Source organism: Pavona decussata, unplaced genomic scaffold, assembly GCF_977016875.1.
Source record: "Pavona decussata unplaced genomic scaffold, jaPavDecu1.1 SCAFFOLD_219, whole genome shotgun sequence".
Taxonomy (NCBI): domain Eukaryota; kingdom Metazoa; phylum Cnidaria; class Anthozoa; order Scleractinia; family Agariciidae; genus Pavona; species Pavona decussata.
The window spans coordinates 392501-407337 of NW_028145624.1; the positions used below are offsets into that span (position 1 = coordinate 392501).

At 40.7% G+C, this 14837-nt stretch overlaps 2 protein-coding genes across 4 annotated transcripts in view; both read right to left on the reverse strand.

Annotated features, from left to right (window-relative positions):
* Positions 1–10658: 10658 nt before the first annotated feature.
* LOC146459372 (uncharacterized) overlaps positions 10659–14837 on the reverse strand; it is a 71377-nt gene continuing 67198 nt past the window's right edge. The window contains exon 10 of the mRNA XM_085089618.1: positions 10659–10752. The gene's annotated coding sequence lies outside the window, so the exon portion shown is untranslated. The remainder of the gene's footprint in view (positions 10753–14837) is intronic.
* LOC146459371 (TNF receptor-associated factor 2-like) overlaps positions 10659–14837 on the reverse strand; it is a 31222-nt gene continuing 27043 nt past the window's right edge. For 2 of the 3 annotated variants that reach the window (XM_085089608.1, XM_085089607.1), the window contains one exon: positions 10659–14566. In XM_085089608.1, the coding sequence (XP_084945734.1) occupies positions 14375–14566 (192 nt within the window). In that variant the 3' untranslated portion in view covers positions 10659–14374. Of the gene's footprint in view, positions 14579–14837 lie in introns of all 3 variants that reach the window. The other variant, XM_085089606.1, reaches the window with a different exon arrangement.

Here is a 14837-nt window from a genome sequence, read left to right on the forward strand (position 1 = left end):
TACATCCGTTGCCGGGCTTTGTTAAAGAAGGTTAAACCAAGACGTAAATAAATCACCCTTGTGGTATACTCTCTAGATCAATTTTATGACCATGAAGCATGATTAGAGGCTAAATAGAAAAACGTACACTTTGCGCAAGGTACTAACCAGTATTGTGACGGCAACCGAACGCCGCTTACAAGTAAATGATGCATGTTCTTGTTCAATAGAATGGAAATAGCAAAGAGCTCATATCATGGCCAAAGCTATCGCGTTATCTTGATAGCAAAGGCAAGGCGGAGACGTAGAGGTATGGCGGAAAACGAGTATGCAACGCCTTTTGCCATTATCACTCAGCATATCAGATTCAAGGCCTAAGAGGCTTTACCACTGCGCAACGGATAAAATTAAAACTTAAATGTAAAGCACGTCCAGTGACGAACGCGTGCGAGAATGGATTTGCGTTTCGCGCTCGTAGCTTGTAGCACTGCTACAGAATGATGATGGTTAGCTGCAGTTATCAAATCCAACAAGGGTAATCCCCAGTAAAAAGGGACTTACCTGTCAAATGGAACAACTTGCGGCACACTCGGGCTACAGCTAATCAGATCCTTTCCTTGCACAATAGAGGGGAACTGATTTGTGCTAGCCTAGCGAGCTCTTGAATCTGGGGTCTCCAGGGAGGACACCCGACCGCCGACTCCCGCGCTGCCACACTTTCGAGCACTTTCGCACCCCCGAAATAAAGAACGCCCTGATCGCAGGTTAACGAGCGGCGAGCGAAGCCAACCGTGGGGATAGCGTCGTGGGCCCCAAATATATCTCGCACGAGACCCAGTTGGAGAGCTTACTTCTTGCAGGCAAAATTACGCTTGAAGAAGACGCAAACGCACGCGCTTTGTAACTGATGCCCTGTCAATATCTTTTTGTTGAAAGCCAGACACGCGTTGACAAACGTGTTGACTCTGACCAATTGTAAACGATGGACGTTGGAAATCGAAGATTCGAATGCAGATTAATCAACGGCGCCGTTTGGTTGATCCCCTCCCCTCCCCCCCCCCCCCCCCCCCCTGAATGCTGACAATTTAGATAAATAACTAAATAATGGCTAAACATACTGAACAAAGTATGACATTGTTTATACGATATTTGAAATGCGCCAGTAAGTCGATTGATATTCAGGCTAATGATTAACTTAAATGTCTTTGTGCGGTTGCTAAAAACTTATACATGTAAATGCTGATTTTCGGCTCCAACAATTACCAGTCTTCGCATAATGTTTGCGTAAATTCCAAATATTATTATCATATCATCTACGCGAGAGTCAGTAGATCAACAACTAATAGAAATGCGTAGGAGAGACCCTTTAATTGGCTCCCAAGATGTTTTCTGCGGCGACTATGGACTTGTATTAAACCAAAATCTTGCGGCAAGATGTGCAGGGTTTGAGCTTGCCATACGCGCTGAAAATATCAGGTCCCAAAAAATTTTTTATCGATTTGCTTAGGCCAAAGGAGAAACTGAACCATGATAGTTGTATCTTTTTGGCTGGGACTTGGCCATTGGAGATATTTGGCCACAAACTCACCATATTTTAATATGCTATTTTACTTAGTTAATTATTAACTTGCATTGATTGACAGGTAATTAATCAAATAATCTGAGACTCCTGCACATAACTCATGAAGGATGTAATTATGCTCAAGGGGAGCCACAATAGAATTACATAAATTCTACAAGCTTAAAGGGGCAGTATCATGGGAGATCAATGAGAGAAATCATGATTTTTGGCCAAAATTCACTAAATTTAAACTTTGAACACTGTGTTAATTAATTTCTCAACCGCTAATTTAAAGAAATATTAATAGTGATTCTAAGACGAAAGGTTGAAGCAAAATATAGTACAACCGGCGATTTTAGTGCGTTACAACAGCGAAATTTGAAAACGTCCGCCAGACGTTTTCAAATTTGAACCCCTCTCCATCTTGGTCATCTGCCGGCGAAAATATCCGTGGATAGTTTCTTTGCATTCTGATAGTCTTTTAATGAAAATTTGTCATTATATCTTGGCTGCTATCAACCGAATAGCGTCTTTCCGATTTTCAATGTGTTACTAAAAATAGCGTGACACTGTCCCTTAAAGGAGCCCCTCACTTTACCCTTTTCCAGAGTAATTTTTATGGAAATGTTTGTAAAAAAAAAAAAAAACAGTAGGGGGGAGTCTAGCTCCCCCCGGAAAATTCCAAATACCAAACCACTTTGGTTTTTGAAGTTATTTGGCGGGCCCTTCGATCTGGCCAAGTTTCATTGAAATCGGTGAGATGGCATGTATCACCACTGCCTGGTCCTCTCATGGACATGCTCTTAAAAGCCCCTTTTACATCATGCTCCTCTAGAAATTTTTCCTTCATCAGTGTATATGACTACCGCATAAATCTAACGTTCTATCCAAAGCGCTATAACCTGATTGGGATTGGCTTCGTCTATTTTGACATAGATAGTGCACATTAAAAAGATGCTCGGTTCGAGAAGTTTAAACTTCAAAATAACAACTTAATGAAATAAACTCCTCTATTTTCGTGGAGTATTACTTTGGATTTATAGTCAAACAAGTGGATTATTTGATCTCAATTTCCTCGCATAATAAGTGATTGATTTCTCGCCTTTGCGCCCTCCTTATCAACCTTCACGCGTTAGAATCGCGAGTTCAACATCCAGCTGCCCTAAAAGTGTATGTTCGGCTCCGGATTCTGGTTTGAACTTTCAGAAACTGAAAAGCAGGGTTTCGCTTGGAATGGTCCATTTTTGGAATAACGGAAAGATTGTGGTGAGATTACGAGCTACGAGATCGATCATCGCTCAGAACAATCAAAACCTGACGGGAAATATCTTCTTTCATTTCAGTTGATGAACCGCAAAATCATAGCAGCATGAAAAAGCTGTGAGTCGTGTTCAGTCAGTGTTCCCAGGTGCTATTTTTTGTAAATTTTGCCATGCATATCAGTTATTTGAGTGCGGCACACAGGGGACAATCATTCAGTTTGCATGCCATGTTTGATGAGCTTATTTTGGACAATCTTTCCTCGACTCATTGGACGTTTCGATTTTATTACTGCACTGTTGTAGTTGTGTGATGAAGCAGAAAATGAGAGGAACGTTTGTCCAAAATAAGTTCTTCAAATTGTCGTTGAGAAGTTGAATGTCGTTCATTTAGTAATTTAAACTGAAACCTTTTTAGCTGCTTACACTATAGCTTGTGACTATCACGGTGATCTTGGCATAAGTGTTCTGCAGTTTAAAGTGTTGTCGTCTAGTTGAATGATTTCAGTATTTAAACAAAAATAGTTCTCAAAAAAACCGCAGGCATGCTTGGTGATCTTGGCCTCGACTACTACAATTCATTGAATGCTTGTTATTTGCTTGTGCACGTGGCCGTGTAGATATATTTAGCGTTTCTTAGTTGAGTACCATCTGTCACACTTGAAGTTCTCGTGGTTCGCAAGTCCATGGGCATGCCGTCTAGTAACAAGTGTATAGCTGCGCGAACTGATTCCAGTTATTTTGACGTTTAACGTACAGCGGGGATGCAGCTGTAGAAGAGTAGTTGTTATCTTGGTACCTCATGGCAGAAGGGAGTCTGTTCAGCCCTTTTACTACTATTTGATGAGACCTTTCACAAAATTGCACCCCCCCCCCCCTTCCCCCCTCCACCTGGTAACTTATTCTTCTCTCGAGTGAACCAGAATGCCGGCTTAGACCTGCTTATGCCCCCGGATTCCACTCTCGTATGGCGCAAAAATTTTTGTTTCACTTTATATCACCAAGGTTATCTCATATTGTTTCCAACAATCTCGAAATACCTCGATATTTCTAGTCTCTTGTATTGCGCCACGATTTTAAGCTTACCATCACATACTATATCGGGCTCTTAAAGGCCTCACACCATATACAGTGTCCATAGGTATGTTCTCAAACATACTCAGAACCTGTTTAGAAGCAAAGCAATATCATCCCTGGACTGTTAACAGTCCCCTTTATTTCTGATTTTCTTATGTGATTGTCGAAATTGGAACTCAGTGCCGCCATCTTGGTTTGAGAGCGCCAAACCTAGAGAGGGGACCCACACTGCAACCTGCGCTGCGCTCGCTATTACAAACAAGATGACCACGATTGAAACATACGATCTCGACAATAGCATGAGGAAGTAGAGTACTGAAAACAGCCTGTATAGCTCCAGTTGTCAGACTCCAGAGGGGTGGTGAAACGACAAAGTAAAATGTGTTAAGTACTGCTCAGTCCTCTGACAGATGTGGTATTTATAATATTTATAATGTTACGTACAGAACACGATGTTTCCAAAAATTCATCTTCACTACTTGTACTGCTTGAGCTGATTTTTGCCGTTGTGATACTAGACACCTGTAATTCGTCTGGACTTCGATGCGTCTCGAAAGGCGCACTATAGTTCGTCCAGACGCATAATCCGTCTTGTGCCCAGACGAGCTACCAGACGTACATAAGACAATCAGTTTGCCTAAGTTTGTCCCTGACAAATTATGCGTTTCTTTGATAAAAATGATCTTTTAAGTCAGGAGCCTTCGTCCCCCGAGTCGACCAAGACCACTTAAGTCGACTTGGCCGGGTTGTCTGTGGGTGCGCGAATGGCTGAACTGCGGATTGCCGACCCCTGGCGCCGACGGAAGATTCGGTGCAGACCCATGAAGACTGATTATAAGTTCGGTGGCAGAATTTACTTGCTGTTCATGCCCGCGGTTCTTTAACTTTAATCAGTGGATAAATCACTATATATTCAGCTGATAAAATGATAGAATGTTAGTTATTTTGAGTACATCCCGTTCCACTGGTTAGCGATTTATCGCCGCTGGATAAAGTTATCTACTCTTTGAACAACCGGAGCCAGACAACTAGCTAAAGCTCCTTGCATGATATAAGCGCGAGGTTCCGATTGTATCCTTAAAAGTATTGTAGGGTCTACTGTCCTCAAATCCTTCTGCCAGAGGAGTCGCTAGTTTAAAATAATCATGTTTATGGTAACAATAAACACCTCTTACGGCAGCTAGTGGACAAGCTTCCCCGTGTATAAGCCAGGGAGGAGGTTATCTGTATAGCAAAACAAAAAATATTACCTGTCAGAACTTCTTGGATTATTGCTCCCCTCAATCTTGTCGTACAGGAGTTCAGTCAAAGCCAAGACTGACGGCAACTCTACAAGGTTCAATGGATTAATCGGTAAAATATAACTTAAATGCACAGCCGTAAAAAAGCACCGTCTTGTTGTACATGATATTATTTGATGAGGAAATGTTTCCATGGTGTCATAAAGGAACGGATTTTTTTTAACTCTTAATTAGTAGTCACTTCCGTGTCAACACACTCTTTGTTCCAAAGCTGGACTTAAGAAAAAAAATAAGATACCTCGTGGATATTATTTTCTCCTTCTCTGACGGGTAGTAGCCCACAGGCATACTGGCAACAACAACAACAAGATTTTATCATGTTAAAAAGATAGTAGTAGTAGGAAAAAATAAAAGGAAACGTCGGAGTTATTTCTGTCGAGGACATTCCCTAATTAATACATACTCGAACCATGACAGAAATGTAATAATTTAAAAATTTAACCTTTACAGGTCAAATATGACGGACAGCAATTTAGCTTGTATTTTGTCAAGGTGTAGCTTAAATACAAAGAGAATGATAAGAACCTATAATTAAAGGGGTAGCGAATGGTAAATACGAGACGGCAAGCCGAGCGTTTTTCCTCACTTGCTAGCCCAAAACATTTTAAACATTTTAAATTGCGACACCGAGGCTTTACAGTGTTAAAGAAGCCACGTTGAGAGCCTTGAAATTTAAATTCGAGTATGAGCAGAAGTCTTACAAACGAGCTTTTGTGAAATTCAGACCATTTAGGATTAATCCTATTTTGGTATCAGAAATTTGAAAGTTGCGTTATTAAAATTATATATCGAGTTAAGAGAACACGTCGGTCATTTATCAAAAAAGCAAACAAATCGGGACTTCAAGACTTCCTAGCCTTCCAAACAATCGAGACTGCGAGACGCACATTACCGCCAAAAAAAGGAGGTTGCGAGTCTAGTAAAATTCTGCGAGACTCATAGTTTTTGAAGGACCATTTGCCACCCCTGTATAACAAATAATCAAACTAAATTACTAAATCAAAGTCACGCAAGACAGCTTTGGATGAGATTCCACCGCTTAAACTGAGACTCTTTTCTTTAAATATTCACGATTTAATAGAACGATGCATGACAATCGGATTGTTTTGGCTCGCACCCCTGTGGCCCCCAGACCGTGCTCGGCTCGCCCTGCTCACCGATCTTTTTCCTCTCTCCATGCTGTACTTGGGAGCCTACTCACAGGCTACAACTCCGGCAAAGAGACGACAAGGAGGATTTTAACCAGACCTACAAAACATATAGCTTTCACGATGAACAAAGTACGCAACGGATTATAAGCTATGTCCTGAATACATCACTGATATGTTTATTTTAAAGCGTTCTCAGACAACTAGTTACGGTCTAAAGGCTGGTTTAGACGTACGACGCAAGCATAAGCACAAGAAACGAAGTGTACACCGGGGCCACGCAAGCATAAGAAAAGGAAACAGGGAAGTAGTCACAAAATTGGAAGTATGTTCTCTATCAAGATGGCGGCGTGTACCTCCGAGCTTCAAGAACGTCTTGCCGAGGCTATTCGCAGTTATGCTGTCTTATATTACAAGTCATGTGCTGATTTTAAAGACAAAAAAAAAAAAAAAACGTTTAGCTTAGAAAGATGTCGCTGCGTAGTTTTTGGTGAGTAGCATACAATATTCGTGGAATGTTTGCGTTTGCCTACCGTATTTACTCGAATAAGCGCCGCGGCGCTTATTTAATTGTTCGTGTCTCCTGTGCGGCGCTTATTCGAGGGCGGCGCTTATTAAAAGGCTCATACCACAAAGCCAAAACATTTCCTTGCTGCAACAGTTACAGGGAAGAGAAAGAGGGAGGTTGGGCTTGTCGTACTGGCGAAGTTTACAGCCTTCACGCAAGAACTGAAGAACGCGAACATTTTGAAGAGAGAACTGAATGAAAGAGCATCAAGATATACTCACTTCGAACTGAAAAACATCACTATTGATGACAGTAAATTCCCATTGCTGGCTTAGAACCGCATTGCAGCGATTGCAGTGTATTTTTATCATTTTATGGAAATACTCAAATAAGCGCCGCACCGGAGCTGCGGCGCTTATTCGAGGGCGGCGCTTATTAACCATTCCGCTCCATGTGCGGCGCTTAATCGATGGCGGCGCTTATTCGGGGGCGGCGCTTATTCGAGTAAATACGGTAGTTCTTTCCGCCTACGAAAAATCTCCGTCACCCAACTGAAACCCTTTTTGGCTTCTCTTATGTTTCTCCTTCCCTTCGCCGTCTCCTTCTTCTCAAGAGAAGAACAAGCCCACACATCTCATCGTCGCTGAATACCTCCTCAGCGTCCGCCATCTTGGTTTTACAATTTTGGCGCCAAAATTTTATTTCACTGCGCCCGCGTACATATCACCTCGTGTTTATGCTTATCACAGGTGATCGCTGGTGTAAACCAGCCTTGTGCTTATTCTTATGCTTACACTTATCAGCTTGCTTCGTAAGTGTAAAAGAAGTCTGTAAAATTCAAAGAATATTTAAAAGTCGCGGCCACCGCATCTGACCGATTTCGCTCATATTTGGCATATAAACTTCTTTATGGTCCTAACTACGAAATGGATGATTCAACAGATTCGATTATTTTTACTTTGAAAAATACCGAGAAGGCCTAAGTTGTGAGTCCGCCGTTTTGCCAAATCATAGGAGTGCTTTAAAAAAAATATATGGTGATAATTCAATTCGGAGTACCAGACATCAATATATTGGTTGTTTTGACATGACGTAGTGATATCTTGTCTTGACTAAATATGGCGACCAAAACGGTAAAAGCGTGGAAGCTTCCCTAACACTTCTTTCGACTCTGTTACATTTCCCCCATTTTTCTATTTATGAAATCATTAAACCAGTGAATAATCTTTGTTTTGGATGAATGGCTATTTCTTAATCGAGATTACATTGGAGATATCGGCCTTTCAATTTCTAGTAAATTTGAAGCTTTTCAAAATGCGAAAAAATGTACCCTCAAATCTCTTAACCGATCGTCACTGAAACTGCGCATTTCTTAAATTGACTTATACAAATACATCTGTGTGAAAAATTACCGAGTCTACCAGTTAACGAGTGGAGAGTTGAATTCACAACAACTCCTATGGTTTGGCAAAATGGCGGACTCGCAGGACCGGCCTTCTCGGTACTTCGCAAAGCCAAATTAATTGAATCTTAAAATCATCCATTTCGTGGTTGGGAACCATAAAGAAGTTTACATGTCAAATATGAGCGAAATCGGTGGGATGTGGTGGCCGACCAAGTTCGAATCTTACAGACTATGGCGATATTTCGTTTCACGAAGAGGGGCAAGTCGAGTTTTCGCTGAGAACAGGCCTCCCACTTACCTCAACGTTTTAGTCCCCTTTCAATACACGCAGTGGCGAATTCCAGTTCGACATCTTTCCGTAGAAGCTTTATACAAGATCCTCTCTCGCTTTATATAAACATCTGTTCAAAACTGTCGTTCACTGGACTGCTTCAACCAACAGCTGTGCCGTAAGGTTCGAATATCAAACAGGTTATAACTGATCTTGAGCCAGAGGACGTCCTCAGTGGATATCGATTAACGAATTATCTGTTGGAAATGTTCCTTTAGTATATGATGTCAAATTCTACCTCATATATTATTACCAAAGGAAAAAAATTGATGCATTCGATTTGAGTTCCGAACAAATACCCAAATATCAATCCCGTTTTCGCTCGGTGCATTCCACTGCATGTTACAGTCCTGCTTGATACAACGTTAACTCTAATATAGAAAATATATGCAAGGTTTCCTCTGGTATAAGTGGGCCAGACCGTATGTCAATATTTATACCAACTCTGAATACACTCAACAAATCATTAGTGCAATGCTACTTCGACTACTGCTGCCCTATGAAGATAACGCTGACAACACATTATCAGAGTAGGGAAGTAGTCAAAACTATTATACTCGAACAGTGCCCACCAAACCACTAAACAGATGGTGGTTTCTGCCTGTACCCCCCCCCCCCCCCCCCCGGGCTTCCTCAACCTCAAAAGGTGGTGTCTTATTGCATAGCCTCCTCTCTATCCAGCAGTGAAAAAAGGACAGTGAAATTCAAGCCTCATTTATCCAGATTAACTAGCAATGCCGACTCTTGCTGGTTGAATGTTTGTGTCAACTCAAACTTTGAAGCCATAAAGTTTTGTTGGTAATATTCATGAGATAGGTGGTGTCTTTGATAACCCCCTACCCCAGACATGGTGAATCCTTATGGAACAAACTTGTTATAACCAGTTCCCATAGTTGGGATAGGAGGAAAGGCAAAACAATTAGGCACGTTTTTCTATGTGTAGATGAAAGATGGTGGAGTTTCACCTGGCCGCGAACGTCCATCTCCGCTCTCTTGAATAAACGATCATGCTTAAAGAAAAACTCAATTTTTATGACTCACTCTTTTTGTTAACTTTAGGTTCAAACCACCACATAAACCCTTTATGGCAATAACTGTTGCCTTCGTCATTGTTTCTTCGCAGTATTTTAAATAGGATCTTAAAATAGAGGGCGTTACCTTTTACAGGGTAGGCATTTTAGGTGATTTTCGTCCTAAACAGGGTCAGTATTTCAAACTCACAGCGGCACCCCTATACCCCAAACACAGGTGAAATACCCAACCCCCCCCCCCAAAAAAAAAAACAGTTCCCTAAGTTACAGGCTTCACAATAGAACCCCTGGGGTGATTACTAAACCCTGATATACGGTCTCATCCACTCCTTTTGAATACTCCACTGGCATGCTCCCAAGTGGGGTATAGGGGGAAAGGGAAAAATCGAGATGGGTCTGCGGCTCTACGAACCTCGGTTTAATAAAAGTAAGGTGGCAGGCCCCTTCCCTAGAACCTCTAATGAAATTAGAGAGATTTAGAATCACGTTTTCTGCAGACAAGAGTTGAGAATAGTGCAAGGTAATCCTGGCTTTTGATGATAACATAAAAACTACTGAATTTTACTGAGAAACTGAAAACAGCCAACGGCAAATGTAGGATAAACATAAATGTATTAGAGAAAAAAAAGTTCCCTGATCCTGTCATATTATATTAAACAAAAAGGTTTCGTTTTCAGGATCGAACATTTATGTTAAAACACAAGCTTTCATGATTAAGTTGATAAAATATCACGTGACAAGACGTCCCGGTAGATGGCCGGGAGCTCATATCGAGAGGGAATCGAAAGCTTGTATTTCAACATAAATTTTCGATCCTGAAAACGAAACCTTTTTGTTTGATGAATGTATTAGTTCTAGTGACGAGAATTTTCATGAAGACAGTAGGACTTTTGAGGGTTAAGAAAAAAAGAGAAGAGCGAGTCCTGGTAACTAGGCTTCAGCGACTGTCACTTGAGCAACTGCCAAGAAAATGGCAACATTGTCAAGTGCAAGAGTTGGTTCGGAATCAAACGCGGGTTCGTCTCTGTTAGGGAAAAAGAAGAGCACATTACACAACGTAAAGCATGATGGCATTTACGTTTATTTTACCAAAGCAACCCTTAAACTATATAAATCTATATATGGATTAAATCTATTTATGCTCTAGTTTTTCTATCGAGCACTCTCACAGCAGTTCTACAAATCAACTAATAAATCCATATATGTGTACAAACGCATAGAATTCCCTTGTTGACTCGTTCCTTTTTAATTTAAACCATCATTGAATCTATGGAATATATGGCGCCTAATCTCGTACCCAGATCTCCCATTTCGACATTCCAGAACCGACTGAGATCTGGGTACGAGAATATATGGCGCAGATACAACTATCTTTACGAAAAAAATACGCGCTATTTTACTGTTACTTTCTATTTCTCGATGCATAATATTTAGGACCCTACCTACTTATTAACCTACACGACTGCTTAATTGTCACGAGGTGACCTATTTCATACAAAAGGAAATTCAGTATAGTCGAACCTCCACTTACGAATAATTTCACAATGAGGACACATGCTTATTAAGGACAATCTTAATACTTAGCTTACTTGGTCCCAAAAACTAAACCTCGTACAAACCCTACCTCTAAAAACACTTCCACTGAAATACAATTAGTATAAATCCACTAGCGTTCTATCACGAATGCTGTTCTCTTATTGGCTACGCTACTCACTGTCTATTCTGTTGTAGATAGTGAGTAGAGTGAGTAGCCTTACAACAAAATGGCAGTCGCCTCTTCCCGTTCTCGAGGTGTCTGTAAAGGGGATTTGTTTTGAAGTTTTGAACGACAGTAGATTTATTCTAAAACAATTAGATCATTCGCCCTCGATTTCTATGCGTGATAATCACGCCATAGAGATTTCGAGCTCATAATCTAAATTGAATACTTTGACACTCTGGGCAAAGCTTCTGAAGCATAACATAAATTAAGCTGTAAGCTAAACCTAAAAAGCTAAAACCTACAAAAAAATTAAAATGTCGGTTAATTAACAATAGAAATTGCTTATCAAATAAAAATTCTAAAATACAGGCATCCTTATATTACAGATAGTTCACTTGGACCCAGTGAAAATTAACCTCCACATCTGGAATACGGACGCCCACTTAATTCCAGACAGGCTTATTCCAGTGGAATAAAAATATTGATCTAAACTGTATGGGTTGGTTTTTAAAAGACAGTTTAGACGGTGTTTAACAAAGCCACGTTCTAAGCCATTTTCAATTTTGCCAACAGTCATATCTAAACATTGTCTGCGGCTGACGGTAACAAGAAGGCTTGCATCCCAGACTAGAAAACTATTTAACTACTTAAAATAAACCACTCATAATCAGATTTGGAGGCTACTGATTGTCTTAAGCCATCCTACATCTCTAATACGGACGCCTGCTTAATTTCGGGCAGACTTAGTGCCAATCGAATAACAATATTCATGTGAACTGTACATCTGTAATAGGCCATTTCTCAGTTGCCAGAACCCCATTATGAAAACAAGGCTTTGTGCACAGCATTTTTTTTTAATGAAAATCAGTTTTCATTCAAATGCAAACAAAGCTAATTTGCACAAGAAAAGCTTTGCAGGAAGGTTGTTTTCACATAATGAGGTTCAAAGTAACCTGAGTACAATACTAAGGGCATTAATGTACATTTTAATCAAAACGCACCATATTAGTTTCACCATTCATGCCCTTTTCTGCTGCTAGATATATGTGTATTAATTTAACTATTTATTGCAAACCAGTCTTCCAGATAAGAGAGGGGTGTCAGGTCAAAATCCCAAGAAAGCTGGCTTCCTGGCAAATTAAATGGTAAACTCAAGATTTGCAGAGAACCACACCAATTGGCTCCTCAAATTTCTTCATTGACTCCCTGACTATGTAGGTTATCTAGAACATTGGAACTAGATTGCAACTTAATAACTGGAGGTAATGTATGGCTAACTGAAAATTTATAAAAAAAAAAAAAAATCATAATAAAATAGGTACGTATTGCGAACATGTAGGTAGTGCTGTGCACGCATTGCGGACCTGTTTGTTACGGACACTCACTCACTCACTTACTCGCTCGCTCACTCACTCACTCACTCACTCGCTCACTCACTCACTCAGTAACTCGCTCGCTCGCTCACTCACTCTCTCACTCACTCGCTCACTCGCTCGCTCAATATTTCCCGAGACGAAGTCGAGGGGAATATTCACCATTATTAAAAACTGTATCATTGTATAATGCAATTCCAGGGATTTGATTGGCTTAGCGGCCATGGTATATGAGCCATTATACCATGCCCGAGGAATGGCGACCATTTAACTGTCTTCTGGTTGTTCTTTCAAAGCGAAATCAGTAAGATCTAGCAATAATTCCTGATCGTTTTTATTAAAACAATTATTCCACCCGCGCTTGTTGAAAATGAGATGATTATAGCCAACTTGGCGCTACGGGCCTCGTTGGACGAGCTAATTGTTCAATATTTACCGAGCCTGAGGCGTATAATTGTTTTAGTATGATTGCTCAGGTGATTATCAGAGAAAAACAAGAACCGTCCGAAAAATGTCGATTTTGTTTGTTCGTTTGTTTCAAATTGTCACGCGTCAATGAACAGAGACGCGCAATCTCCCGATCACATGCTCAATCGAATTCAATTCAAAGCACATAAACAAAATTCAAAGCGATAAACTGCACATGCCTCAAGCAGAATGTCAGTATTCTTCAACTGTCGCTTCATTGAGACGAAGCATTGACTTCTGTGAATGAATGTTGGGTTCTGCGACCCGTTTACCAAAATAGATGGAGATGAACCAGGCTGTTTGGTGTAAAACTCGAGGATCACAAATTTTTGCATTTTATCGCACAATTTCTTGTTGATGGCTTCGCCGGTTAACGGACTTTTATAAATCAGATTGCAGACTGCTCCAGGTGGTTATTGGCTTCACTAAACAAGTACATGGTTGTCGCAGATGAAAATTTTTGTTGTGAGGCGGTGACTTTATATAGTGGTCGAGAGCCGCTCGAACCGACAACAAACTAGTTTTCAGATTATAAAAACTGCCGTCTTTTCTCCTCATCTCGTTTACTTCCAGGCTTTCAAATTCTGTCTTAAATTCATTTTGTTGGTGAACTCAGTTTGTCAAATAAAGAAAATCGTGGGCGAATTAATTTGTTGTTTTCATTTTAAGCCATCGACATCGACAACATTTCCACTGCAATTTACAAGGTTTCTTTTATTACGGTCAGCAAAATTTTCATATCTTGCCTTCGAAAAGTGTCACCCCGGAGCTTCATCTTTAGTGCCTTTCGGAATTGCATTTTCTTTCATCCTATTTACTTCTTCATCAGAAACATCAACAAATCGCTAAGCGGCCATTTTCAAAATTAGTACTACCGCTATAATCACCTCGCGTGAGGTGATTTTAGCAAGATATGACGCAATCCTCGACCAATTAGATGAACAGAATCTCTATAATCACCTGAGTAATTATACTAAATACAGTTAAAGCACTTTCCCTACGTCTCTTTCGATCCCAACATCACCCCTAAAGTACTCCTTGAGGTACACTACAGGGCGATGTGAAAGTTGGTCAAAACACCTGGAAACAAAGTCGTCTGAGGAGCTACTTCAATCAGTTAAGCTAAACTTAGCTTATCAGTAACATCACCCAGTGCACTCCACATCCCTTTCGCATCACTTAGCGTACTGACGGGAAAGCACTGCAATGCTTTGGTACGTCAAGCGACCCGCTACTGGCCGTTCTCCTGGACGTCATCTTGGCCTTCCTCTTGTCCTTCCTCCTGGCCTCCATGAGGACCTCTTCCTTGTGTACGCCTCCTTTGTTCCAACATTTGGCGACGCAGGACATCAATTTGGATCAGCACGAATTCCATTCTCAAATCGTCAGCTACTCGTTGAATCTCAGCTTCGAGATAATCCTTCTGAGCCAACATCTACAGTACACAAGATAAACAGAGATTAGAAAAACTCTGACGTTTGAACAAGATTAAAACAACAGCTGCTCTAACAACCTCTACAAACAACGTGTACTTGAGAGTACATCTAAAAACAAAATCATTCAGAGCACAATAAAATTTCGAATAGAACTTCTTCCGAAAACATGCCCACACAAAATTAACTGACGAAAGGCTAGTGTTCGAAACGTCAGTGCTCCAATCTATTTACGGTGGCCAAATTTCCTTAGCAACGCTG